The following is a 27,926-nucleotide window of genomic DNA, read 5'->3' as shown; positions in this document are numbered from 1 at the left end:
GAAAATTTGGAACTCAAAATTTTGTGGAAATGAATGTTGAAAACTTAGAATATATGAATAAATAATTTTTTTTTTAAAAAAGGGCTGATGGTATCAGAGAATGGGAAGATATATGTCTGTCTACTTCAGTAGCAATGAGTTTTATTTCCAGTTCTGTTCTTGCTAACCACCCCCATAATACAACTGCTTAAATACAGCCATTCAAATTCAGAGCCTCATAAAATGTTCTGATATCAAATTACCTAAAGAATTATATCAGTATTATAATAAAAAAGATTCCTTTTTGTCTCTTAAAAAGAAAAGAAAGAAAGTAAAGCTCCTTAAGGACAATAATGTATTTCTTTTTTCCTTTATTTATATCCCCAAAGCTTAACACCATGCCTAACATAAGTACCTAATAAACTCTTATTCACCCACTATCATTTGGTGGGGGGAAAAAAATCTTAATACCAAATATTTCAGATAAAAGTTTTAGATCCAAGAGATATGGAACATTGATATAAATATGTAAGTGGATTTCTTCAGGATGTAAATAGTCAAAGAATAAATTTTGCCAACCTTCAAAAGAAGAAATTCAGGCTAACAACAATGATGTAAAAAATAAGAGAAATAAAAATTAAAACAGCTTTGAAGTTTCATCTCAAATCCAGCAAATTAACCAAGTTGATAAAAGATGGAAGTAGTAAATGTTGGAGGGACTGTGGGAAGACAGATACACTAATCCACTATTACTGGAGTTGTTTTAATTGTCTAACCTTTCTGAAAATAATTTGCTAGAACAGTGTAGTAACATTTTCAAACTCACATCCTTTAACCCATTTGTTCCAATACTGAGCACCAGTGCAGAAGATATCAGAGGTGGAGGAAAGATATATATACTAACATAGTAGTATTTTTGGAGGGGAGCAAAAACCTGGAAACAGTTCAGAAAATAAAAATTTCTTATATATAAGTTGTAATGAAATATTTCTGTGTAATGAAAAATGATGAATGTGAGGAATTTGAAGAAATTTGAGGACTTGTTTAAATTAATATAGTATGAAGTGAACAGTACTAAGAAGCATATACATAATCTTCACAGTAATATAAAGGAAAACGATACTAAAAGATCTCAAAATTCAGATCAATACAATGACCAGACAACCACTAATGAAATATACCCTTGTCCAGTACCAAAGTGGTGGTCTGTGGGTGTAGGATGTAGCGTATGTTGCCAGGAATAGTCATTGTGCCTGTTGATTTTGCTTAGTACTACTTTATTGCAATGGGAAAGGCACTGAAGAGGTCATCAATGTTTGTTTTTAACATGTTAGTAAAACATTTTTAGAAGTCTTCCTGGGACAAATTCACACAAATAAATTCTCTGCACTCACTCAATTTGTATTGCATTCATCAACATTTGTTTGATTGGTACTACTTTTAGATATATCCTTATGGTTTTGAACTACAGTTATGTCTTCACATCTAAAATGTAAAATCTTTGAAGGGAGATACTATTTTTAAATTTTTTTCTTACATCTTTCTTCCAAATATTTAATGTAGTTGTACTGTACTCTTTACCCAGTAGATACTTTCAGTATTGCTGACTTAATGCAATTTTTTTGTTTCTAGAATGAAATTTAAGAGTTTCAGTAATATAATATATCAGTATGAGTGAACAGGATACAAATCCCCTCACAGGGTATTATGGATTTTTCTGATCACGGTAAACTATAAATAGACTCAAAATGCAACACCACTTTTAGACCTATGTGATTACTCCATCCCCCTTGCCTTTTCAATGTGTAGTTAAGTGGCACTTGGTGATCTCATTTGCTCCCATCGATTCAGTTTTCTATGCTGACGATACTCAGATCTACTTATCCAGCCTGGCCTTCTCTAGTGACCTCTAGTCCTGCATCTTCAACTGCTTTTTTGACACCTTGAAGTAGATGTTCAGTAGACATCTCAACTTAACACATGCAAAACTGAACTTAGCGTCTTTCCACTTCAACCTTCCCCTCTTCCTAACTTCATTGTGACTAGCCAGGTTACCATCCTCCTGGTTGCATAGGCCTCATCCTCAACCACTTACTCTCTCACAGCCTCATATCCAATCTTTTGTCAAGTATTATTAATTCTACCTTCATAATATCTCTCATCTATGACCCCTTCTCTCCTCTAATATTGCCATAACTCTAGTGCAAGCCTTCATTTCTGCATGTCTGGATTATTGTAGTAGGCTGCTGCTGTTTGGTCTGCCTGACACAAGTTAAAGTGATCTTCCTGAAGTGAAGATTCATAGAGGATCAGTAATATGTGAAGGAAATATTCCTTTGTTTCTTTTAATGTTTCAAGGGTAACAAAAGTAGTAGTAGCAGGAGTAGTAGTAATAACAGTACTTTCAGGTTTACAAAGTGCTCTACATACATGACCAAATTTGATAAAATGTGTAAACATTAAAGATATACTTATTCTCATTTTGAAGAAATTGATGCTCAGAAAGGTTAAATGATTTGTCTGTGGTCACAAAGTTGGTAAACATTGAGGACAGGATTTGATTCAGTAAACTTACTCAATAAACTCTAGCAGTTCCCTGTGACCACAAGAATCAAATGTAAAATCTTCTGCTTGATGTTCAAAATCCTCCATGACCTGTTTCCCTCCACCACCTGTCCAGTCTCCTCCTATACTTTACACTCCTCCTGTATACTCTGCCATCCAGTAACATTAGCTTCCTTACTGTTTCTTTCATGACACATTTTATCTCCTCACTCTGGACATTTTTTGCTGATTGTCTGTCCCCTATGTCTGAGATGCTTTCCCTTCTCAACCAAGCCTCCTGGTTTCTCTGGCCTCTGTCAAGTCCCATCTATAATCCCACTTTTTATGGTAAGTTTTTCCTAGCATCTCCCTAAATTCCAGTGCCTTCTCTCTATTGATTAATTCCAATTTATCCATAGTTGTTGTGTGTTCTTTGAACTAATTGGGAGCAGGAGCTGTCTTATGCCTTTCACTTTACCTTTGCATTAAGCCAGTGCTTAGCCTTTAGCATAGTGTCTTACATGTAGTGTGTGTTCATCCTTCATTGCCAAAGAAGACCCTGCCATCACAGAAATAATGACATGACTTGCACTTGACTTTGTTTTGAGTGAGGGAGGGCTGTTTAGGTTACCAGCCTCACTTCTCCTCCAGAGCCATCTGAATCCAGTGACCAGATATTCATCAGGATGACTGGAGATGACCGAAAATGAGGCAGTTGGGGTTGACTGACTTTCCCAAGGTCACACAGCTAGTGAGTATCAAGTGTCTGAGGTTTGAACTCAGGTCCTTCTGACTCCTGCACTGGTGCTCTATCCATTGCACCACCTAGCTGCCCACCTTGCATATAGTAGGCAATTGATAAATGTTTATTAACTGACTAGCAGAAAGAGGAGGAAGAATATGTTATAGCTTTTACATTATAAACTTTATAATATTAAACTTTTACAAACTTTAATTGTTGATCTTTGACCAGGGACCATTGACTGATTAACACTATTAGAGAAATTGAATTATATTCTTTTTGTCATTCTTGCTATGGTTGGAACCAGAAAGGGTGTTGTAGCCTAGCCTTGATTCAGTTCAATTTGGTTATTCATGACTAGAACAAAATAACTCATTCTTAGACCATCTAACCATTAACAAGAGAAGTTTTACTTAGCCAAACATGGAAAGAATGCTTAGCAAGGACATAGAGCCAATTCAGGTAGACATGGTAGATAGCTTTTTTCTCCATGTAGAAGTACATCTTGTCTGCAGGGTGTATTTGCTGTGGTTACAGTAACTGGATATCTGTCAAGTCACAAGAGCCCTGACTTCTTATGAGTTGGCCTTTTATTCCTCATATGACCAATAGGCTTTCTACTGTTATCACATTTGTCCTTTGGTCAAATAGCACTAATGAGGATTTTACAGGATGTAATGGACAGCCCAGGGAGGCAGTGTATTGTAGTGGAAGGAACATTGCATTTAGGATCAGAGTTCTTAGTTCAAATCTTGTCTCTGATGTTTACCAACAGACAAGACAGCCTATCTGAGCCTTAGTTTCTTTAACAATAGAATGTCTGTAATTGCTTATACGTTGTATCAAATTTGTTCATATGTGCAAAGCACTTTGTAAACCTGAAAAGTACTGTTACTACTACTACAACTTTTCTTACCCTTGAAGAACCAGAGGAATATTTCCATCACATTGTATTGATCCTCTACGAAGGATTTATGTATGAACATGAATTAGAATCTAACAGAAGGAGCAAATATGGTGGGGTTGTAATCTTTTTCAATGGAGAACACACCTGCCCCAGTGAAGGGAAGGGAAGATGCATTTACATAGCACCTACTGTGTGCCAGGAACTGTGCTAAATTCTTTACAAATTTTATCTCATTTGGTCCTAAGAACAATCCTGTGAGATATGTTTTGTTGTTTATTCCTATTTTGCAACTGAGGTAGCTGGGTCACACATCTTGTAAGTGTCACAGGCTAGATTTAAATTCAGGTCTTCTAACTCCAGGCCCAGTGCTTGATCCACACCATCACTGAGCTGCCCCAGTGAAATCACAGACCGATCAAAGTATTATTAATAATAATACACATTTATTTAACACTTTAAGATACATTAAATACCTTCTCTCCAAGAATGCTATGAGGTAGATAAGACAGGTATAATTTTTCCATTTATAGGTGAGGGAGCTGGTTCAGAGAGGTTAAAGGCCTGTGGTCACAAGGCAAGTTGTCTGTTAAGTATCAGACCTGAGAAACAAAGCTAGAACTTGAAACTCTAAATTCAGCTATCTTTCCACTTTGTCACGCTGCCCAATTCAGCATAGCTTCTGACTTAGGTTCCTCTGAAGAACTATTTCTGAGGTCTGTTCACATGTGTTTTAATACCGTCTGGGCTTTGTTTAAAAATAAAGCAAAACACCTAGGCAGTTTTCACAATTTTCCTAACCTGCGCCCAGGGCCTTAAAAAGAAGGTACAATTCTATGGAATCATTCTGTTCTGAGAAAACATTCTGAAAACTTTTGAAAGCAGAATCATCTATATAAGAAACTCTTGTTATTAGGCTGGTAAGCAAGTGAGATTTTTCTGTGTTTCTGTGTTCATTCATTATGCAGTTTAGCCACAAGAATGAAGCTAAAGTAATCTGATGTCCTGCTCAGATTACTTCACTTATTTGTTCAGAAACCTTCACTAGTTGAATAAAGTACAGTAAAGTACAGTAGTTCAGTAGCAGTTGAAGTGCAAATGCCTTGACCTAACATACAAGGCCTGCCACATTCTGACTCCAGCGTAACTTTGAAATCTTATCTCCCTAACTCCCTTTCAAAACCCGTTACTGTTTACTCTCCCCTCTCCTTATCTTGCCCTTTCCTGTGTCCATGCCATTGTTCATGGATTCCGTTCCTTAAGCTTCCAGGTTCAACTCAGGTGCTATGTCATACATGAAACCTTCTCTGATTCTTCCTGGTAAAAGTGACACTTCCTCTTAAAATTTACCGGGAAACTTTATTTATATGTATTTGTTATCCCACCCACTTAGAATATGAGCTCCACGAAGGAGAAGACTTTTATTTTATCTTTGTATCTTCAGTACCTACCACAGTGCTTTGTCTACAATTAGGCATTTTGTAAATTCTCTTTAATTGAATTGAAGGGGCTTATACTCTATTCACAGTTAATTTTCAATCAATTAACATATAAAATATTCTTAAAAGTAAAACTATAATAAATGTTAATCCTTCTTTAAATCAGAAGTTATTTTTACATTTTGCAGATTTTTAGGGTTTTAATTTTAAGCATTAGTCACTAATGCACCACAGATATATGGAAGTATCAATTTGTGGAAACTTCCAGTAAATTAAATGGCTTATAGTATACTATGCCAAGAATGTAGTTCTAATATAAATCTAAGGAAATTGCAGGACTAATTCTTGGTTCTTCAAGACTAAGCTCAAATCATTCTTCATCCATAAAGTCTTATGAACCCACTGTGACCTTTCCATTTCTAAAATGAGAGCACTTATTTTTTCACCATTCATTTAATTCATGTATGACTTTAACATTTAATATGTTGTTTAGCTTATGTAACTTTTTTAATTATTAACTTTTCATATTAACTTTTTTCAAACCTTTGATATTTCCAGTTAGATTGCAGAATTATGTGATTATTCAATCTAAAGGGACCTCAGAGGCCATCATTCCAATCCGTACCCACTATATGAGCTCCCTGTTATGCCTTCACAAGGAATGATAATCTATCTCCTACTTAAAGATTTAAAGATCCCGCAGATAACTTTAATTATTAGGAAGTTTTTCCTTTCCCTTTTCTAATCAAAAATCTTCCTCTTTTTAACTTTTATCCTTACCTTTAATTCTGTCCTTTAGAGAAATGCAGAGAAGTCTGATCCTTCTTCCATATGACAGTTCTTCAAATAGAAGAATCAATTATGTTTCTTCTAGATATTTTCCTTTCTAAACTAAATATCCATAACTGACTCTCATATAGTCCAACTTCTAATATCTGTACCATCTAGCATTTAAAGAGCAAAGTAAAGTGTTGGAATGTCACTAATGTTGAGTATAAATGATACCTGGTAGTTCCTTCCAGGGAGCAAGAATAGCATGTGAGAAATTTATTCCATTGGGAAGCCATGCAAAGTGTGGTTAAATGGAAGATAAAACTTTTTTGCTACCTTTGCTTAAAAAAGAAAATCATTATTTCCTCCAACCGGTGTTCATATGGAGTTGTTTCGAGTCTGTTTACTTTCTTGGCTATATTCCAGTGTATCCATTTTCTTCCTAAAATATTGTATACAGAACTGAACACAGTATTTCATGATATAGACTATAGTGCTATTATAATCTCACAGATACTTAACTCTATACTTCTCTCAATGCACCTTAGGACCACACTAGTGTTTTTTTTTGTAGTAGTATGGTTGTAGTTGTCGTCCTTTGCTCTTGACCAGGACCAAAATGACATCACTATGATAAAGTCAAGTTTAAGTATGTCTGACTGTGACTGATCAGAACAGCATGAACTCAGAATGCTCTACCACAGATCAGGCACAAATAGTCCATGTGAACATGTGGGGTGGCTACTCTAAATTTGCTCATCCTGCATTTCCTTTTAGCTATTTCAGTTCTGCTTTGCTCATAGATCACAGCACCTTCTCTGATGTGGGCATGCTATGCTGAGAGGTCCTATACTAATGTGTCCCATGTCACACAATCACTTCCAGAGTTCTTGAGAGACACCTTGAGAGTATTCTTGTATCACTTCTTCTGGCCACCATGTGATTGCTTGCCCTCTGTGAGTTCTCCATAAAATAGTCTTTTTGGCAAGCATACATTTTGCATTCAAATAATGTGGCCAGTCCATCAAAGTTGGACTCTCTAAAACATAGTTTGAATGCTTGGCAGTTTAATTTGAGTAAGGACTTCAGTTTCTGGTACCTTGTTGTACCAGATGATCTTCAGAATCTTCCTAAGACAATCCAAATGGAAGTGATTCATTTTCCTGGCATAGCACTGGTAGACTGTCTGGGTTTTTACAGGCATACAACAGTGAGGTCACCACAACGGCTCTGTAGACCTTCAGTTTGGTAGTCAGTCTAATATCTCTTCTCTCCCATACTTTCCATCAGCGCCTCCCAAACACTGAGCTACCTCTGGCAATGCATGCATCAATCTCATTATCAGTGTATATCCCTGGAAAGTATACTACCAAGGTAAGTGAACTTATCCACAGCATTCATACTTCTCCATTTGCTGAAACCAATGATTCCACATGTGCATAGCATGGTGGTGCTAATGGAGCACCTGTGTTTTCTTGATGTTAATTGTTAGGCCAAAATTATAGACTGAATTATAGTAGTATACCACTAACTTAGAGCCACTTGTACCTCCATGGGGTCTTAGGGTACATTAACAAAAGTATAGTGCTTGTAGCCCCATAATATTCCACCATTATGAGTTCAGGGCCAGAGTTCATAACAGAGACTTCTAATTTCCTCTACAGCACTTGTTTATTTATTTTTGTTTAATAATTGGTGCTTAGTAAGTATTTATTAATTAAAATCAGTAGTATCTGTTTGGACCCAAGAACTTTTTATTTTGCTTTAGGTCCAGAGTTACTTATATTTCAGGAATGATTTCAGTTTATGTACCTTTCTTCCTTTGAGAGAGCTTATTTGTATTTCCTTTCACCATTCTGATTGCTATTAAAGAAATTATTTTGGGGGGGCAGAGCCAAGATGGTGGAGTAAAGGGAGAGACTTGCCTGAATTCTCCCAAATTCCCCTCCAAACAATGTGTATAAAATGCCTCAAAATGAATTCTGAAGCAGCAGAACCAGCAAAAGGATTGAGTGAAACAATTTACTAGCCCAAGATAACTTAGTAGGTCTATAAGAAACGTCTGTCTTACTGGGTTGAGCATGGCGCATACTACAGACCAGGCTGCACCAGCACAGGCTACTCCTGGCAAGCCAGCAGCAGGCCTTGGGGGCAACTAAATTGGCAGCAGCAGCAGCTTCTGAAGCTCTCAGCCCATAGATAAGGGGGTTGGACAGTGAGTCACAAGGAGATTACAAGGGATCCTTTGCTGGCACTGGGAGCAGGACCCTATTACATTAACCATACTAATTCCAGGTCACAGTCCCAGAGTGAGGAGGAGTACTAGTAGCATCAAGATGGAACAGAGTGTTTGTGGCCATTCACAGACCAGAGTACGGGGCAGGAGAGCAGTGACCACACTTCTTAGTTCATACTACCTTGGAAGAAATGAAAACTTATAGAACAGAAAACCCCCAGAACTAGCTCTGAAAACACCAGCATGAGAAACTAAAGTTTGGGACAGTGCTCCCACCCTCACCCCAGGAACAGAGACCAACTTTAACATAAAGTTAAAAGTCAAGAAATAGACTGACAAAGTGCACAAATAAACAATAATAACAACAGCAAAGAACCTGACCGTACAAAGTTAATATGGTGACAGGGAAAATCAAAATACAAACTTAGAAGAAGACAACAGTGTGAAAACAGCTAATCAAAGGAAAATATGAGTTGGTGTTATGTCCAAAAAGAATTCCTGGAAGAGCTCAAAATTTTTTTAAATCACCTAAGAAAGGTAAAAGAAAATTTGAAAAAAGAAATGCAAGAAAATCATGAAAAAAAGAGTCAAAAGTTTGGCAGAGGAGGCACACACACACAAAAAAAAATACTGGAGAAAATAACACCTTGAAAATTGAAATAGGCTAAATGATAAAAGAGACCCAAACATCCACTGAAGAGAAGAACTCCTTAAAAAGCAGAAATGGTCAAATGGAAAAAAGGTGTGCAAAAATTCAAGGAAGAAAAGAGCTCCTTAAAGAGAGCTGAACAAGTAGAAGCTAATGATCTCATGTGATATCAGGAAACAATAAAAATTAAAATCAAAAGAATTTTTTAGATAGAAGAAAATGTGAAATATCTCAGTGGAGAAACAACTGACCTGGATGATTTAAGAATTACTGAAGGACCTGAAAGCCATGATTTAAATAAAAAAAAAAAAAGACCTAGACTTCATCTTTCAAGAATTATCAAGAAAAACTGCCCTGATAGAACCAGAGGGCAAAATAGAAATTTAAAGTATCCATTGCTCACCTCCTGAAAGAGACTCCAAAGTGAAAACTCCTCAGAATATTATTGCCAAATTACAGAGCTCCCAGGTCAAGAAGAAAATATTGCAAGTAGCTGGAAAGAAACAATTCATATATTGTGGAGCCATTGTCAAGAGTGCCTAAGATTTAGCAGCTTCTAGATTAAAAGATCGGAGGGCAAAGGATATTCCAAAGGGCAAAAGAGCTTGGATTACAAGCAAGAATCACCTTCCTAGCAAACTGAATATAATCGTTCAGGGGGAAAAATGGATATTTAATAAAATAGAGAACTTTTGAGCATTCCTGTTGGAAAGACCAGAGATGAATAGAAAATTTGAGTTTCAAATACAAGACACTAGAGAAGGATAAATAGGAAAGAGAAATCATAAGGAATTCAGTAAGGTCAAACTGTTTACATTCCTACATGAGAAGGTGATGATTGTTGTTACTCTTAAGAATTTTATCACTCTTATACCAGTTAGAAGATACATACTTAAGGGCATAGAAGTAAAAGGGGAGGGAAATAAGAGAAAGAAAGGACTCATAAAAGAGAGAGTAGATTGGGGGAGGCAGTGGTCAGAAGTGAAATACTTTTGAGGAAGGCTGTGTGTGTGTGTGTGTGTGTGTGTGTGTGTGTGTATGTATGTATGTGTATGAGAGAGAAAGAGAGAGAGAGAACAACAACAAGAAACAACAGGAAAAATGTAGGATAGAGGGAAATATACAATGAATAATCATAACTGTGAATGTGAGTGGGAGAAACTCATCCTTAGAACAGAACCAGATAGAGTGGATTACATGATTTAGACGTAAAGGGTGATAACATAGGCAAATTAGCGGAGCATGAAATAGTTACCTTACCTATGGATAAGGGAAAATTTATAACCAAAAAAAGAAAGAGCATTGCAGTATATAAAATGGATACTTTTGATTATATTAAATTAAAAAGGTTTTATGCAAAGAAGACCAATGCAGCCAAGATCAGAAGGAAAGCAGAAAACAAGAATTGTTTCTATAAGTTCCTCTGATAAAGACCTCATTTCTCAAATATGTAGAGAACTGAGTCAAATTTGTAAGAATGCAAGTCATTCCTTAATTAATAAATGGTCAGAGATATAAACAGGCAGTTTTCAGATAAATCAAAGCTGTCTATAATGAGGTGGAAAATGCTCTAAATTACTATTGATGAGAAAAATGCAAATTGAAACAACTCCGAGGTGCTAGTTCACATCCATCAGATCAGCTAATATGACAGAAAAGGAAAATAACAAATGTTTTAGGGAATATCGGAAAATTAAGAAACTTACCATTGTTGTGAACTTATCCAACAAACATTCTGGAGAGCAATTTGGAACAATGCCCAAAGGAGTATAAAACTGCATATACCTTTTGACTCAGCAATACCACAACTAACTCTGTATCCCAAAGAGATCAAAAGAAAATGACCTGTATGTACAAAAATATTTATAGTGCCATTTTTGTGGTGGCAAAGATTTGGAAATTGAGCAGATCTCCAACCTTTGGGAAAAGGCTGAACAAGTTGTGGTATGTGATTGTTATGGAATACACTTGTGCCATAGGAAGTGACAAGCAGGATGATTTCAGAAAAACCTGGAAAGGCTTACATGAACTGATGCAAAATGAAGTGAGCAAAACTGGGAGAACACTGGACATAGTAACATTAATATCGTTAATGGTTAACATTAATACAAACAACTGTGAATGACTTAGATATCCTCAGCAATACAATGATCTTAGACAATTCTGAAGGACATAAGATGAAGAATGCTATCTACTCTAGAAAGAACTGGTGGATTTGCAATGCAGATTGAAGCTTACATTTTTTACTTTATTTTTCTTGTATAGTTTTTTTGTCTGTGTTTTCTTTCTCAATATGACTAATATGGTAATATGTTGTATATGACTGTACATGTGTAACCTTTATTAAATTTTTTGCTTTTTCAGTGAAGGTGAAGTAACAGAGGGAGGGACTTTGGAACACAACATTTTAAAAAATGGTAAAAATTATTTTTACATATAATTGGAACCTCCAAAAAAATTAAAGAAATTATTTCACCACCCTCAGTGCCACAAATTTTATTCTCAGAAATATTGACGCTGATTTTTGTAACATGCTAATGTCAGATTATTCAATTGTAGCTCATGTTTTCTAGAGCTTTTAATTTACAAGTTTAACCTTGAGAGGTATAGGTAGAGTATAATTTCCCATGTTTTATAGGTGATGAAACTCCAGACTAAGATTAAGTGATGATCTATTCATTAGCACGTAGCTATTACAAGACAAAGTGAAGGCCCAAGAGTCATTTTCTAAAATTTTTTTTCAGTTAACAAGCACTTATTTTCTTCTCCCAAACAAAGCTATTGTAACAAATATGCACAGTCAGGCAAAATAAATTCCCACAGTGGTGATATAAAAAAAAAAAAGTGTCTCATTCTGCTTCTTGAGTCCATTATTTCCTCTAGAAGGTGAGAAGTTTTTTTTATTGCTAGTCTCTTGGAACCAGTCTTTTGACTACAAATCTCATATCCTTTCTACTGCATTATACTGCCAGGTTTTTTGGCTACAGTGAATAGAATTTAACTAAGAAATAACAGCATAGTACTATAGGACCTGTTACGAATGAAGTGGCAACAGGCACTGGACCTTTGATTTCTTTAGTACAAGGAACTCTATGATGAGGAGTCCCTTTACTGATGCAGGTCAGCACTTGCTCTACAGTAGTTGTTTTAGAAAGTTTCTGTGACACTGAGAAGTAATTGACTTGTCCAGAGACACACAACCAGAATGTGTCAGGGATGGTACTTGTTCCCAAGTCTTCCTGACTCTGAATGTTTCTCTCTTTACATTATACCATGCTGCCTCTCAAAAATGTAATGTGCTACATAAATGCTTAATAATATCAAAATTATTTGAGTAAATTCAACTGTTTTTTGTAAACATCTGGGAATGTTCCCAGGTTATCAGAAGCTCTACTAATGCACGTAAACTTGGGCAGGTTCAGTCTTACATGAAAGGTTTCAAATATAGTCACCATATTTGACTGTGTCCACTTTTATGGGCCTTGCCTAACTAAGTGTGGAGAGATACATTATCTGTTGGCTGCCCACTTGGTGATAATGTTGTTTGGCTTATGGTAATTCATAGAACAAAGAAAACTACAGTTTAAAAAAACCCTTAGTCTTATATAGCTTTTTTCTACTGCATTGATGATAGGAGGATGTTGAAAAAAAGTCTGCTGAATTTTTTATACATTCTATACCCATTAATTTAACAGTTGCTACTCTAAATATCCTTGTACGGTAATCTCATACTCCTGGAGGAATTGAATCCTGTCAATATCGACATTCTCTCTTAAACAAAACCAGAAGGTATAAGTAAATTGTAATTATTAAATAGAACTATAGGATCACAATTTCTCCCTGATGAGGTAAATTAAAGAGCTGTCCAAAATCAATTAGGCAATATTTTGTGGGATTATTGGTCATCTTGTATAATGGTACTTATGATGAGCCCAAGCAGAAAGACTAGCATTATGATTTGTGCACTAGTGTCTTTTGCAAAGGTTAAGAAAAGAGAAATTCTCTGAATAACTTAATAAAACATTTTAAATTAGATCAATATATACCTTAATATTTGGGGTGTCATCATACAAAGGTGGACACTAAAGAGATGAGGGGAAAATATTTTAGAAAATAAGACTCAGATTCATAGAATAAAAGAACCTGGAGCTTATTGCCATAGACTTCCCATGCCCCATTATGTATCATTAATACTTTTTCAGGAAGAGAATAAGAATGAATTCAACATGTGTAATTTCCAAATAATATCACCAAAAAACAGGATTAACTGTATCTTAAAGGACAAATAATAACTGATTACCATTTTGATTGTCAGTTTCAGTGATACACAATAATATGTATAGAATCCAATAGCCAACTTGTGGAAGCAAAAATGGAATTCCATAGTAAATTAGAAGAAAGAATAAGAATGTGATGTGGCAAATAGTTAAACAATTCTTGTTTGACTTATTTAAGTGAACTGTTGGTGCCACAAATGAAGTGTTTAGACTATGGAGGTTTAATCCATGTATAGCAGTTGCCACAGTGAGGAGGCCAGAACAGCCAAGAAATTGCCTCAGCCAGTAACTCCATATTCTTACGAAGCAGAGAAATATGGCAGCCAAGGGCAACACTGATTTAAAATAAAAGTTCACTTGCAAAATTTTATGAACAGTATTGCTTTTAAAACACTGAGAAGTGAAGGAGGAATGAGACCAGTTGCCGTGAGATGCAGTTAAGTCATCACATCCCAAGAATTGTTTAAAATGAAACTGGAAGGACAATAAAAAGACATTAGTGGAAAAGTTCTTTTTAGTGTTCTTCAAATAACAAATTTTCTTCATCAGGGATAAAGGAGCCACTACATATAGATTTTAACATAATCCTTGAAGTGTGGTATACAGAATTAAGATAGAATTAACAAAAATTGAGATGTAAAGTACAGTTGGATGAAAACCGAGGAATTTTCTTCAGGAAATGATAAATTTTTAGGGCATTAAAGGATCAAATCTTAAGATACCTGAAAGAGGAGAAGATAGCAGATAATTAGAAAAAGAAATTATAGAACTTACCACCATCTAATGAGCCTATATTCTCATCTCTACAAAGTTGAGAAAATTTACAAACATATTGAGGTTCTCATTGATGAAATAAGGGAAGGAAACCAGAAGGTTCTTCACAAATGGGATTCTATTAGAGGCCACATCTTTACAGTCACATAGAATAATTGAAAGGTACAGAGAATGCAAGATCCCTTTTTCCCAACTTCCCCCATGCTTATTTGTTGGTTATTTTTAAAAATTTGATTTGTTAGAACTAAATTATGTTACCTTAAATGCTTGCCTTCAATGCCCATTAATACTTTATAAAATTCCTTAATACATGAAATAACGTAAATTTGATCATCTTGTTATTAACATCAGGCAAGGCCATAAAACAATATGTACACTCACAAAAGGTGTTTGTTACTGTCATGAAAGTCATTTACCACAAAATCCCAAAATTAGAGGACTCCTTATAAATGTTGAAGACGTATTTGTAGATTTTTTTTGCTCATTCCATTGAACTCTGGAACATTTTCATACTTCCCAGATAAGATCCATAATTATTCAAAACAGTTTGGCCCAATTATATCACAAAAACTGGGTGGATAAGGAATTCCTTCTTGTCTAGGCTCTGATATATAAATAGATGATTCATAGAAATGGTTCATCAGTAAGTATGTGTGAGACCCTACAGAAAGACAGTGATAACTAGGAGGAAAAGAAAATGACTTTGCGTTTGAGGAAATATACAGTCATTTTAGTTTTCTCTCTGAAACACAAACCAACCTTTCAAATATAAGTATTTTTCACAGTGATGCTATATGACTGCAAATTGTGAAATACTACAGTCTCTGAGGAATCAAAAATTTAGGTCATCCAATAGGCAATGGAGAGATATATGATGGACATAAACTGTAGCATACTATAGTATGAAAGTGTAAAATGTGTTTTTTAAATCAGTCTTTAGTAGTTGCTGTGCTCAAAAAAGTTAGACCACCTTGTTGCAAACATTCTGGTGATGAGTCTGTTAGGACATAGCCAACCTGGTCTTTAGATACAAATATAAGTCTCTCAATGGGTCCAACTTTGGTACTGGACTTAGAGATATGCTGATGTGCTCTTTAAGAACCTAAAGTCATTTCCATGCTGTCAGGAGGCATTGCTGGCAAAGTTCTTTTAAGGCTTCCATAGTGACCCTAAGATTACTTAATTCAGTACTGTTAAGTAAATAAAATTACTTAAATGAATATTTCTAATTCCCTGTTCCCCCATTATAATTTTTCCTGCCTTTCATCACAGTAGAGAAGAATATTACAATAGCACAGCTAGATTGAGACACATTGAGGTCAAATCATGTTGTAGGAGCTTGTGTGCTAGACATAACATCAAGAGACCTAGGTTCAGTCCACAGAATAGTAACAGTACTAACAACAGTTCTGTTCAACACACATTTATTGAGTACCTCTTACATGCTACAAGACATTTGTCATTTCTCATGACATACAGTCACTTCCTTATAAGGAAACCTATGGTACAGATAATTCAAAGCAATGCATAACCTACAATTTCTACTGGACTCTAGAATGCCTTATGACATTTTAATAGTAGATTTGCATTCTGAATTATGCCTTATACTAATATAGAAAGTTTTAAGTTCAGATTGTTTTAGTGACTGCCTCCAATTCATTATGCATGTACCTGCATTCCCAGCACCATCCTACCTCACTCAACATTATTGCTATTAATGTTACCAAAGTTGGGATACATCATCTTTAGCTGAAAGGATATTAGCATCCCTCTCTGGTTGTTGATGATCAAAATCAATAAAATGTTCAAGAAAATATTGGCACCTGAAAATCCTTTTCCAGTGCATTCAGAACAACTGAAGGAATACTGAAAAAGGCAAGAACTTTGGGAAGAAAGTAGGCATCTACCTGAAACATTTTATATTGGTGCCACGTCTCTTTGTGAATAAGAGGTGATTCTTACTACATAAATCATTCATTGGAATGGTGTCTGGTATGAAAGTTAGTTTTATGATCCCTCAACTGGCACCATCAATCATGTATATATAAAGTGAAAAGAAAGTTAGTCAAAAAAAAAGATGAGTTCACTAAAAGAAATGTTTGTGGTTTTATACTTGGATTAAACATTCTAAATTCATTCCACCAGTATAACATTGCTGGAAAGGTTCTAACCTGAAAATCATGCTTCAAACTAACACCAGCTATGAGCCAGTGGACTAGTAGTTCATCTTAAAAAGTTTAGAAAGCTGTGAATATGCTAGTGGGATTTGAATTTCTGTATTGAAAGTGCATTTTAAGCTTTGTTGCCAGAAGGTGTGCTTCTTGCTTTCAGTTGGGATAAGATAATGTAAGAAATAAAAATACAAGAGTGAATGGCATCATTTTTGTTTAATGTGTATTATATTGTAAGAATCAACCAATAAACATTTTAAGTATGTACTTTGACCAGGCACTGTGCTAAGTGCTGAAGAAGGAAGCAAAAAAGTCCTTTCCCCCAAGGAGCTTACGATCTAATGGATGCGATAACATACAAAGAAATATACAAAGCAAGCTATGTACAGGATAAATAGGAAATAATTATAGGGGGAGCACACTGGAATTAAAGGGGATTGGAGAAGGTTTTTTGTAGAAGGTGGGGTTGTAGTTGAAATTTGAAGCCAAGGAGGTTAATAGTCAGAATGGGAGAGGGAGAATGCTCCAGACATGGGGGACAGCCAGAGATAGTGCCCTCAAGCCAAGAGATAGAGTTTCTTATTTGTGGAACAGCCTGGAGGCCACTGGAATAGCTGGGAAGCCAATGTCACTGAATTGAATAGTACATTTCAGAGAGGAAGGTGTAAGAAGACTGGAAAGCTAAAAAGGGGGCTGGGTTATAAAGGGCTTCAAATGCAAAACAGAACATTTTGTATTTTGGAGGCAATAAAAAGCCCCTAGAGATTATAGAGTAGAGGACTTGACACGATCAAATCTGCATTTTAGGAAAATCACTTAAGTGACTGAATAGAGGATGGATTAGCATGGGGAGAGACTTGTAGCAAACAAACTCACCAGAAGGCTATTACAGTAATCAAGGCATGAGGTGATGAGACCCTGCGCTAGAGTATGACCATGTCAGGGGAGAGTGGGAGATATATTTGAGAGATGTTGTAAAGGTGAAATTGATAGGCCTTGGTGCTAGCTTGGATATTGGGAAGTGAGAGAGAGTGAGGAATCTAGGATGACTCCTAGGTTGTAAGCCTGAGGAACTGGGAGCATTGCATTGCCCCTCTACATTAATAGTCATATAGATAGGTGGAAAATCTGGAGAGAATGGTGTCTTGAGAACCTAGAAAGAAGAAAGTATTAAGGAAAAGAGATTGGCCAATAGTATAACAGTCACGGAGAAATCAAGGAAAATGAGGATTGAAAAGAGGCCATTGGATTTGGCAACTAAGAGAACAATAGGGGAGGTTGGAGGAGGGGAGGGTTTAGGGGAAAGATGAGTTTCGTTTTGGACCTATTAAGTTTGAGATGTCTACTGGAGACCCAGTTTGAAATGTCTGAAAACCAGTTGGACATGTGAGATTGAAGATTAGTGAAAGATTGGAGCAGGAAAGATAGATTTGAGAATCTTCAGCATGTACAGGGTAATTATATATATGGGAGATGATGAGATCACAAAGTGAAATAGTATAGAGGAAGAAGAGAAGAGGGCCCAGGGCAGAACTCTGAGAGACACCTACAGTTGAAGGGTGTAATCTGGACAAGAATACAGAAAAAGAGACAGAGGAGTGTTCTAATAGGCAGGAAGAAAGAGTGGTGTCTCAAAAACTGAGAGGGGTGAAGCCAAGATGGCAGAATAGAAGAAGCACTCAGTCAAGCTCTTCCAAAAACTCCCCTGTTTAACTTTAAAGTAACACCTCAAATTGAATTCTGAAGAGGCAGAACCAACAAAAAGGTCAGGGTGAAACATTTTTCCAACTTAAAACAACTCAAGAAATCAGAAGTAGAGATTTGTGGCATAGGAGTAGAGACTGGCCAGTTACCCACATGAATACAATGCCAGTGGTGGGACTAGGTGATGAGGACAGAACCATCAGCAAGTTTAGGTACTCTCAAGCCAGACCTTGTCACTGGTCAGAAAGCAATTAGAGGGATCCCCTGTGTTAGCACTAGATGCAAGACCAGATGATATTTGGCAATTCTTTTGCCTCTGCCTACTTCAGAGCCATAGTTCAAGGGCAGAAAGGAGGACTTTAAGTCATGAGGCAGCAGGGATCCTAAGGAACAGTATTGGTTATAACCCCAAGGGATCAGGGACCTTCCTGGGTAAGCACCAGAGCACATACCAGGAGAGCAGTGACTATACCTTTCACCAGATCATACCATTTTGGAAGCCCCCCAGAAAATCTAAACTCCCAGAACTAATTCTGAAAATAGCAGTCTGAAGTTTGAGATGGCACTCCTTTCTTTCCCCACTGCTTCCTTGCAGCAGGAACAGAGCCCAACTCTAACATAAAGTTCAGAGTCAAGAAATAGGCTGGGAAAATGGGCAAACAAAAAAGAACCTGACCATAAATGCTACTGTGTTGTTAGGGAAGAGCAGGACACAAACTTAAAAGATAGCAACATAGAAACAGCTACAGGAAAAGCCTGAAAGAAAAAAGTTTGAATTGGCCATGAGCCCAACAAGAATTTTTACAAAAGCTAAAAAATTATTTTCAAAATTAAATAATTTTGTGATGGAGGAAAAAATGGGTAAAGAAATGAAAGTGAGGGAAGAAAATATGAAAAGACAATACCTTGATAAAAGAGGCACAAAAATACTGAAGCAAGTAATTTTTCAAAATGCAGAATTAGCTAAATGGAAAAAGAGGTACAAAATCTCACTGAAGAAAATAATTCCTTAAAAATTAGCCTTGGACAAGTGGCAGCTAATGACTCCATGAAACATCAAGAAACAATTATAGTAGAAAGAATGAAAAAATGGAAGAAAATGGGAAATATCTCATTGGAAAAATAGATCAAGGAGTGATAATTTAAGAATTCTTGGACTGCTTGAAAGCCATGATCAAAAAAAGAGCCTAGACATTATATTCATGAAATTATCAAGGAAAACTGCCTCAGTATCCTAGAACCAGAGGTAAAATAGAAAGTGAAGCAATCCATTGATCATCATCTGAAAATGATCCCAAAATGAAAACTCCTAGGAATATTATCTCCAAATTCCAGAGCTCCCAAGTCAAAGAGAAAATATTTCAAGCAGCCGGAAAGAAACTATTGAAATACTATGGAGCCACAGTCAGGATCACACAAGACTTAGCAGCTTCCACATTAAAAGATCCAAGGACCTAGAATGTGACATTCCAGAAGGCAAATGAGCTGGAATTACAACCAAGAATAACTTACTCAGAAAAACAGTACAATTCTTCAAGAGAAAGGGGTGGGGGAGGGAAGGGGTGAAGAACTTTCAAGCATTCCTGATAAGACCAGAGCTGAATTGAAAATTTTGATTTTCAAATACAAGACTAAAAAGAAGCATAAAAAGTTTAACGTGAAAGAGATATGAGGGACTTAATAGGGTTAAACTCTTTACATTCCTGTATGAGAAGATGATAAATGTAACTTACAAGAATTTTATCTTTATTAGAGCAATTAAAAAAGATTCTTCATAGAGGGAGTAGAAATGAGTTGATTATGTTAAGGTAATATAAAAAAAATGATCAAGAAAGAGGGATGCCCTGGGAGGAAGAGAAGGGAGAGAAAAAATAGGCAAAATTATCTCCCATAAAAAAGACATACAGAAAGAATTTTTATAATGGAGAAGGGGAGCAACACTTGCACCACACTTTCATCTAAATTGGTTCAAAGAGGGAAAACACACATTCATTTGATTATAGAAATCTGTCTTACCCAATAGGGAAATAGAAGAAGGAGGAAGTGAAAGGAGGATGGGATGGGGCAAGGGATAAAATATAAATCAGAAAAAAGAAGGCATTGGTCAGAAGCAAAAGAGACATTAGAGGAGGGAGAGGATAAAGAGAAGGATAAATAGAAGAAAATAGGATGGAAGGAAATGTAGTTAGTAATCATAACTATGAATGTGAATGGAAGGAATTCATCCATAAAATGGAAGTGAATAGCAGAATGGATTAGAAAACAGAATCCAACAACACATTATTTACAAGAAACAAACTTGAAACAGATACACACACAGTTAAAATAAGGGGCTGGAGCAGAATCTAATATGCTTCAGCCAAAGTAAAAAAGGCAGGGATAGCAATCACGATCTCAGCCAAAGCCAAAGGAAAACAGACTTAATTAAAAGAGAAAAAAAACAGGGAAACCACATCTTGCTGAAAGGCATAATAGACAATGAAGTCAAATCAGTACCAAAATCCAGAGAGAGGAGGGTATCAAGGAGAGAGTGATCAGCAGTGTCAAAGGTTCCATTGTGGTCAAGGAGAATGAGGACTGCAAAAAGGCCATTGGACTTGACAATTGAGAAAGCATTGGTAACTTTTGAGAGAGCAGTTTTGGTGGAATGATAAAGTCAGAAACAAGACTGTGAGGGATAAGAAGAGAATGAAAGGACAGAAGGTGGAGGCACTTATTGTAGATGACCTTTTCAAGGAGCTTAGCTACCAAATAAAGAAGACATAGGATAATAGTTGTTGGAAATAGAAGGATCAAGTGAGTAACAGTGTTTGGGACTCTCCTTGGTTCTCCTATGTGATGTGTGAGGTCTCCAGATCATGACTTGCCATCAAAATGCGTTTTGTGCATGGTCAAAGCGCTAATATTTAGCAGTGAAAAGAATTGATCACAATAGATAGGGATTTCAGAAATAGCATAATTTCCATCATTGTTTATCTTCTTTCCTTTAAATCTATGAATGTTACAGGTTCTTTTTTTATTAATTAAAAATTATTACTACTTTTTATTTAAGTCTTTTATGGATTCTCTCTCTCTCTCACCCACCCACACACACACATATACACACAAATACATATATATCTACCTTACTTTGGAATTGAACCCTCCCTTTTAACAAACATTTAAGTAGACAGCCTCTACAGTGAACAGCTGATGGTATATGCCCCATTCTGCCCAATTCCTTGCCTCTCTGTTTAGAAAGGAAAGTATGCTTCACTTTCCCTTCTGTGAGACGAAGATTACAACAGAGGTTCTTAAGTATACCACCCAGATGCCTTGGATTAGTGAATAGAGGTTCATTTAATGAGAATTTGCTGAATGCCTACCATATAACATCCCTGTCTTCAAGGAACTGAAAGGAGTTTGACCAAAATATTTTAACATTTTATAAAACAGGGAAATTTTTCCTAAAATTTTCTCTTCCACTCCCTAAACATAAGAATATTGAAGATCCACTGTGTGATTAACCAGTAGCTATCAGGAATAATTTCTCTTATTTTTAGAGCCCTTTATCAATAACATTTTTTCTAAATTGAAGGATTTCATAACAAAGGAGAGGAAGTTTTGGTATTCAGATTAATTTTGATATAGTAGAACTTAGTTTTTCATTTTCAACTTAACCTCAAGATTGCTTATTTGCATTTTTTATCCCATTATCCCATTTATCCCATTTATCTCATAGCATTAAGGAAAACTTGCCTGGGGTGATTACTATCCATACTTGTCACATAGATATTTTTGAATTTTGGAAGCAGATGACCTGTGTTTAAATTACAACTTTGCCTGTACTTGTATGATGTTGGGCAAGTTACTTAATCTCTGTGAGCCTTGGGGAAATGACCTTTACCTTCAACGACCTTTCTGGGTCTGAATCTATGACCCAAGGATCCAGTCACATTAGTTGGTCTACCCCCTATATACAGGGTGTCGCTTAAATAATTGGTTGTCTTGACCCATCTCAGACTTATTTTATATTTGTTTGCCTCTGGAATACTGTAGGCAGTAATAAGTGTAAAATGCTTTGAGCTCTTCAACAGAAAGAAATATATTAATACTATCTGCCTCCTTGTTGTTCAGTTGTCTTTTGGTCATCTGACTCTTTGTGACTCCATTTGGGGTTTTCCTGCCAGAGATACCAGAGTGGTTTGCCATTTCCTTCTCCAGCTCTTTTTACAGAGGAGGGAACTGAGGCAAACAGGATGAAGTGACTTGTCTAGGGTCACACAGCTAGTAAGTACCTGAGACCAAATTGGAACTCAGCAAGATGAATCTTCCTGACTCCAGGGCCCATTGCTTGATCCACTGCAGCCCCTGCCTCCTTACAAACTGTAAAATTTGAGACATGAATAATCGTTCATCCTTATAACGTAGTGAATTCCTAGATGTCCATATTGAATGTGAAAATTATGTTCACCTTGCATTTCCTTAGAACTTGTCTTTCAATATCATGGTGATAACAGTGATGGTGATGATGATGATAAAGCCTTGTGGCACACTAGGTAGAATGTTGGACTTGGAGTCCAGAAGACCTGTATTTGAATCCTGTCTTAGACATTTAGTAGGTGTGTAACCCTTGGCAGGTCACTTAACATCACTAAGCCTCACTTTCTGCATCTATAAAATGGGAATAATAATACTGCCTATCTCACAGGACTGTTGTTTTACTCAAATGACATGATGTGTAAAGTTATTTGCAAACCTTAAAGGACTATATAAATGTTATCTATTATGTCATGAGTCTTAATAGGAAAAAAAAGCAAGTTTATTAACTCTAATTGAATATAAATCCAAAGATATTATTTTGTAACTTTACAGTTTCATCTTAACTAACCAAATTCTTATATGTTATAGTTATGGTTAATTTTATAATGTTCCATGATAACTATACTTTTCCCCAAAAAAATTCTCATGCAATTTCAACTTATTACCAAGGCCTGGTAAAAATTATGGCTTTGGAGAGAGTACACTGAGAGGTCTGTGTTAAATTCATTTAAAGTGCAAAAACTTCTATTTATTTCTCCTTTATGACAAATGTAAACTGTTAAGGTTAAGTGGGTGGGGCAACCGGAAGTAATTACTAAGGCCAGTGGCATTTTTGTGGTTTAATAAAGGCAGAAGCTAATTATTCAGTTTTTATTTAAGTGAAATGATGCCAAAAAGGAGGTTCCTGCAGAGCAGCTGCACTCCTTCAGTGTTACCCTAATTTACCACAGACACAACTGTCACAAACAGAACTTTTAAACTTGATATATCGCCACGAAAGTTGGGAGCCTTTTGTTTGGAGTGCATGCAGAAGAACCCCTTTATACAAATCAACCGGCAGATGACGGACAATGATGAAAATTTGATTCTTTGAAGTCATAATGGTCATTGAAATGTGTGAAATTCTGGTATTGAAAAGAGAGCAGCCAGCAAGACTCTAAATCCTGGGTGGTTGCAAGAAGCTTGCTGGGAGGTTTTTCTGCATTTTGACACCAACTTCCCATTGCTTGTTCACTGTTTCCTTTGTTTAAAAAAAGTTGAATTCGCACAAGATAAATGGTCTGAATAGTTGATAACCGAATCATATAGTTTTTATATGAAAAACTAATATTTAATGAGAGTAAAAAAGACTTTGGCCCCTCGGTATTTGGAAGAAAAATGTGATTTACTTGCATTAGCACATCATTTCTTATTATATTCTCTTAGTTTTTCTATTTCATGAATTATTTGTTGCTTAGGGGGAAAAATGGAAGGCCCACCAGCTGCCACCTCTTTGAGAATTTTTAAATATAAGGTGGAGATGATGCTGTAAGTGTGAGCTCTGTTGCAGAAGAATGATGTGCGTCCTCTCAAAGCCAAATCCAGATTCTGGTGACCTTGAGTTCATGAGTTGTGATTGAGTTTTCCTCTATGGCCTACGTCTGGGGGAGTAGAATATATTACATTTTTGGAACTTTATCTTATTCAAATGTTTCCATCCTCTGCAGTAATATAAGTGAGTCACATCATTCACATTTTAAATATTTAGAAAAGTGTTGGTTTTTAGGATGCCATTATTTGTTGTAATTGCATAGATTGCCATGTTCTACTACGTCAAGTAAAAAATTGACTATTTAGTTTACAGAGGAAATCAGTTCGAACTTTTTCAGGTGAAGTTTGAAATCCCAGTTTACCTTACCCATACCCATTAGTTGTTAGAAAATGTATTAATTTATGTAATCTATAGCTAAGTGTCCAGCTCATTCAGATTGGCAAAGTTTTAAATCCTTGTTGAATTCAAGGTATTTCTGCTCTACTAGATTTTTCCAAAACTCAGTAAATTACTATTAGCATTTGATTCTTCAACTTTTAAATTGATTTTTAATGCAATAACAAAAATCAAGCAGCTTATCCAAAAAAAAAAAAATCTAGGTCATACGTCTAACCTAAAATGGCTTTCAGATATTTTGTTCTTGAAAATTGATTCACAGGTAGCTCATTGAGAACTTGGACTCAAAGCAAAGCATTGAGGACAGAGTACAGAGTTCAACTTAGTGCAGCATAGTTCTTTTCAAGTATTATATTGTTTTAATGGCATCTTGGAGCGGGAGCTTTAGCCCATTGAAATGTCGCTTAAAGGACAGGTTCTTCTGTCACTAGCTGAAGCTGTGTGGATGAAATGATCACAATAGAGTGTTGTAATGCATTTTAAAAGTGTGAGAAATCAGTTTGTCTAGACTTAGAGTGCGCCTACAGGGAATAGGAATTTTAGAGCTTCTGTGCCCTTTAGGTGTCAAGTATGTGATAGATGCCAAGCTTTTTTATTCTCTATCTTTGGCAACAGCTCAGCTATGCTACAGTACCTTACATGTCTACTGCAAGCAAAAACAGTGATTCTATGTCAGGACAACTTGGGCTTCAAAATCCAGAAACTCATTGTCCTGAGAATCGTCTGTTCAAGTGCCAACTTTAAATTGGGGAAGATATCAATAAATAATTGCTATATTCCCCAAAGGCATGGAACCTTTAGTAGTTAAAAGTCAAAAATATAAAGAGATTAACAATACCATGTGGTTTATTTACTGTCTAATTGAAACGATAAATACTTTTATTAATTTCAGGAGGTTTTTGTCATAATTCATGTTAAACTGCCATTCTGAAAAAATCAAGGAAAAAACCAACTTAATGTTAAATATATTTATTTTGTAAATTTCAGTACCTAGAATATAGAGAAATTCTCTTTCAAAAACTAGATTGAGCATCCAATCTTATCTCAAATTCATTTTCTTGGGAATTGGTCCTCATATTTTAAAAATCTTGCTTTACTGTTATTCCTACAGTTCACTCATGGGTTGATGGAAGTAACAGTTTTACTAGAATTCTGTGTCTTACCCTTAGTTTTTCTGTCATTGCAATATGGGACAATTCAGATATCATGCAACTATTGTTTGCTTTTCTTTTTTATAATGTAGGCACATACTTGGACCGCATATTTGTGTAAATATATGTGTATCATTTTGATAGTTTCTGTAAACAGACAAGCTGTGACAGAGAAACCACACCTCATTATTGGTACAGGTGGAAAAGTATTGTGTTAAGCATAACATTTATTGCCAACTAAAATAAAAAACTTTAAAGTGTATTGCTTTTTAAATCTTGTGGGTGTATTAGACTAGTATAGTCAGAAGTACCTGTCAATCTTTCCCCTATGTATATTGTAGCTTTGAATAATAGTATTATTTCTTTTATTTTTAGCATTACTAAACATATATTGACCATAAACAACTACTTTTATTTAAAACCAAAGAAAGTTTTGTCAGTATTTACCCATTGAGCCCAAACATTTATTGAGGTGTTTTTTTATGAAAAAATACATACATTACTTACAAGAGTTAAAGAACATAGTTTTGGACATAGGCTTATTATTTGCAAATGAAAGCATTTTTAATTTTATAATTATACTATAAGCATTTCATATTTACCCCATCCCCACACTGGTCATCTTAAATTGTTCAAAGCTTACTTTATTAAGTGAAATGTGAATTAAAACATGCTTCATTTCTGGGAATGATTTGGAAGCAGTGCTAATTACTTTTCAGATTAAAATCTTTTACCATTACTAAATAGGGACAGAAATATTTTATTAACTATGTTTATCTAGTTATTCTGTGTCAAGTCAGTTTTGCCTAGACTTGTTAAATATATTTAATGCAGATTACCGTATCTCTGGATATTCACCACATTAATATTTTGTAATTGACCAGAGATGTAAGAGGGTTGGGGAGGGAGGAGTAGTCCAGAAAGTTCAACCTTAATATTTAGCACACAATAAATTATAAAATTTTACCACCTTAACTTTGGAGTACAGATTAGGTTTGAATCATCCTTGTCCTAGAAAATGTCAACATAGGCAGATAAAAATACTGTATTGAGTTTTAATTAGTTTCATTTTTTTAATGGTTTCAGATCTTCCTATAAAAGAAATGACTTGTTTTCCATAGTCAGACATTGATTATAGGATTTGTTGCTATCGTGTTTTTTCCTACTTAAAGTTTAGTTAATGTTTTTACTATCTCCAAGCTGAAGAACCTTGTTTTCATTTTTTTCCTGATGCCAGTTCATGGAGAGCCTTCTTCCAGCAAGATATGCTAAAAGTTAATATTCCTGCTTGTTAAGTTGGTAGGGTATTATGTATGTATCAGTTTAGCAACTATTTGTAAAAGCTTCTACAGGATATTTTTTTTTTTGATCAGTAGAACTGACAGTGTGGGGAGAATTAAAGGAAATGTCTCAGAACATCAGTAAGACCCTTTCATTTTCGTGGAGATTTGTTGGATGTCTTATGTTTGATATCTAACTGAGAAATTAAGTAACAAGAAAATGTAGAAAACCAGTCTATATAAATAAAGAAATGTGAATAGATTAGTGTAAAGAAAGGGACCTATAGAAGCACATTTATGGGTATGTACTCTTTCTGAAACATGTTTAATTGTTTATTTCTTTTTAGGATATCACTACATTGACTGGTGTTCCAGAGGAACATATCAAAACCAGAAAAGTTCAGATTTTTGTTCCTACTCGCAATAACATGCAAGCTGGAGTAAACAACACAAAGAAATGGAAGATGGAGTTTGATACCAGAGAGCGATGGGAAAACCCTTTGATGGGTTGGGCGTCAACGTGAGTGCTGTTTGTTGGTTTAATTTGGACTTCGCTTTTACTTCTGTGCAGTTTTTTGTTTGTTTTACTTTGAACACTTTAAATTTTCGGGCTGTTTCATGTGCAGTGACGGTATGTTTTCACAGTGCTCATGAAGACAGGTTAGTATAGGCACTTTGCCTGAAGAAACATAAAATGTGGAAATTACATTGATGCCTTTCATCCTATTATGTTAATCTGGACCAGCACAGTTCTGGGTATACAGTGAATACTGAATAATGGTTGCCCAAATGGCATTGTGCTTAAGTCAGATATTTCAAATTTCACTTGGGTAATTAAGGAAAAAGTGTTAACTAATTTTGTGCCTTGCAGCTCTAGATTTATAATCCTAGTACATTATCCTTTTCTTCTTAGTATTAAGTCACAATGAAATTTATTTATACAGCTTAGAGGAAAGTAGTCAGGTGTTAGAAATTAGTGCTCTAACTTATTTGGGAGAGTTAGACAGTCCTTAGGGGCTATATCAACATAGTAGTCATAAAATGTCCCCAAAATAAATGACTTTACTCTCAGTGGT

The 27,926-nt window shown here is 35.6% G+C and overlaps 1 protein-coding gene across 1 annotated transcript in view; it reads left to right on the top strand.

Annotated features, from left to right (window-relative positions):
* NDUFS4 (NADH:ubiquinone oxidoreductase subunit S4) overlaps positions 1-27,926 on the top strand; it is a 131,942-nt gene that overhangs the window by 68,133 nt on the left and 35,883 nt on the right. Inside the window, exons 4-5 of the mRNA XM_072606646.1 lie at positions 7,670-7,753; positions 27,198-27,370. Coding sequence (XP_072462747.1) covers positions 7,670-7,753; positions 27,198-27,370 — 257 coding nt within the window. The remainder of the gene's footprint in view (positions 1-7,669; positions 7,754-27,197; positions 27,371-27,926) is intronic.

This window comes from Notamacropus eugenii, chromosome 4 (assembly GCF_028372415.1).
Source record: "Notamacropus eugenii isolate mMacEug1 chromosome 4, mMacEug1.pri_v2, whole genome shotgun sequence".
NCBI lineage: Eukaryota > Metazoa > Chordata > Mammalia > Diprotodontia > Macropodidae > Notamacropus > Notamacropus eugenii.
The sequence above is the reverse complement of the archived record's forward strand: the minus strand, read 5'-3'. Positions and strand labels throughout refer to the sequence as shown.